We start from the raw sequence: 2,444 nt of genomic DNA, 5'->3' as shown, positions 1-2,444 counted from the left end.
CAGATAGATGTTAAGGGGATCAGATTGCAGGGGGATGATCTATAACTAGAAGAAACATTCATATCTGTGCCTTGAGTTAATAAAGAACCTTGAAGACTCCCAAATGAAAACTCCTCTGTATGCCTTTTCCACCAAAACATAAAAGTGACTTCACTAGTGTGTCTGAAATTCCAACATGGAAGGTTTATACACTTACATTAAACATCATGCATTTCCTAAACCCATAATAATAAAAATTACTAAAGGACAACCTCTTCCTGGAATGTTATATTCACCCACAATGGGAGAACTAAAATATTCTAGCATGAGATTTGAAAACTTGGAAGGACACATGAGGAATATTGTCACAAAAGAGCCACTCCTGCATTTTTGTTTTTTCCATATTTTTCAGTTTCAGGGAATTTGTTTTCAGTTACTACACAAAAGTTGAGTAATAAATAAAGCCATAGTAAATCCTGGTAAGCCCTCAGACACTCCACATTGCAAGAGCTTGAGCCCAAACAGAGTCCATAAATTCACACACAGATATCTGAAATGGAGCCTGCAGAAGTCACCCAATCTGGACACTTGGGTGTATGTAGTGACCAGATGTGGCTGTATTCAGAAGAAATCATGTAGGCATGCTTGTATTTCTAACACCAAAGCACAGGAAACCTTGTCTCCAAACAAAGGGTTGCTTTAAATCTCATTGTGTGTCTTTTACAGAAAGAACACTAACTAAATGTTTACCCAAAATGATATAAGTTAACCTTAGGAAAAGGTTAGGCATGTGAGAACCTTGGTTAGATGTGTTAATTCAGGAATTTGCTTTGTCTCTCTGTTCTCTGCTCCATCATGTGAAATGAATAACTCTGGTATATTATTGATGTAAATTATGAGAAAAGAAACACTAAAATTTATGTATTCATGTCAATCTTCACTCAGTACTCATTTTTCTTCCATTTTTAACTGTGTGATCATTAATTTATCTTGAGTTAGAAATAAATGCTAATAGTCTTTCTGATGTCTTTCTTTCAGATAATTTAACTGTGTTGGCCACTTGGCCTACTTGATTCATTACATGGAAAAAATAAATAATGTAACTGAATTTATTTTCTGGGTCCTTTCTCAGAATCCAGATGTTGAAGAAGTCTGCTTTGTGGTGTTCTTATTGTTTTACGCAGTCATTCTTCTGGGAAACCTCCTCATTATGCTGACCATTTTCATGGGGAACCTTCTGAAGTCTCCCATGTATTTTTTCCTCAACTCTTTATGTTTTGTGGACATTTGTTTCTCTTCAGCTACAGCACCCAAGACAATTGTTGACCTGTTAGCAAAGAACAAAACTATCTCATATGAGGGGTGCATATTGCAACTCTTTGGGGTGCATTTCTTTGGAAGCACTGAGATCTTCATTCTTATAGTAATGGCCTATGATAATTATGTGGCCATCTGTAAACCCCTGCACTATATGACCATCATGGACAGGGAGAAGTGCAATAAAATGCTGCTGGGGACCTGGGTAGGTGGGCTCATCCACACTGTTATCCCCTTATCTCTAGTAGTTCAGCTACCCTTCTGTGCACCCAATGAGATTGATCACTACTTCTGTGATGTCCGCCCTGTGCTCAAACTTGCCTGCACAGACACACATATTATTGGTGGAGTTGTGACAGCCAACAGTGGTACTGTCACTCTGGGGAGCTTTGTGATCTTGCTCATCTCCTATACTACTATTCTGGTGTCTCTGAGGAAGCAGTCAGCAGAAGGAAGACACAAAGCTCTGTCCACCTGTGGAGCCCACATTACAGTGGTCATCATCTTTTTTGGTCCTTGTACTTTCACGTACATGCGCTCTGATGTGACATTTGCAGAAGATAAGATGGTGGCTGTATTTTACACCATTATCACTCCCATGCTAAATCCCATGATTTATACACTGAGAAATGCAGAAGTAAATAATGCCATGAAAAAAATATGGATCAAGAAGATTTTCTGGAATGCCAACAGCAAATAGTTGGAAATAATAATTTAAACTGGATGATCTTAAATGTGGTCAGCCTTACCTTAGTTAACTCATATCTTCAATGAATCAAATAATAACATCAAAAAATTTTCAGAAGTAACAAGTGAGAGAAATACATATTGCACAGAATTAACGTATTCTTTACCATAATCATTATATTTATTATTTCATAATCAGATAATGTTCTAAATATCCAAAGACACAGGAGTTGGAATATGCACAGAATCTCAACATCATCAGAGTAAGTGTCATTGTTTTCTCCAACTGCTCATTTTCTTTTATCATTTTCTCTAAGTGATTACAAAATTACTATGAAATATATAAAATTATTTCTGGCATTTAAAACTATGTTTGGTACAGATTAAAGAATCAATAATGCACAGATTGGGTGAACAATAGAATTCATAAAAATATCAAATCTTAGCTAATGAATTTTGAT

The 2,444-nt window shown here is 36.3% G+C and overlaps 1 protein-coding gene across 1 annotated transcript; it reads left to right on the top strand.

Moving 5' to 3' along the window:
- Window positions 1-1,060: 1,060 nt before the first annotated feature.
- On the top strand, window positions 1,061-1,996 carry LOC124109225 (olfactory receptor 4S2-like). Its single transcript, XM_046467758.1, has one exon. It carries the CDS (start codon window positions 1,061-1,063, stop codon window positions 1,994-1,996), a length of 936 nt encoding a protein of 311 aa, XP_046323714.1.
- Window positions 1,997-2,444: the final 448 nt, after the last annotated feature.

Source organism: Marmota monax, unplaced genomic scaffold, assembly GCF_021218885.2.
Source record: "Marmota monax isolate L192 unplaced genomic scaffold, Marmota_monax_Labrador192_F-V1.1 WCK01_AAM20220418_F8-fsc00588, whole genome shotgun sequence".
In the NCBI taxonomy this organism is placed as follows: Eukaryota; Metazoa; Chordata; class Mammalia; order Rodentia; family Sciuridae; genus Marmota; species Marmota monax.
Note: the sequence above shows the minus strand (reverse complement) of the source record. Positions and strands in the feature narration are given on the sequence as shown.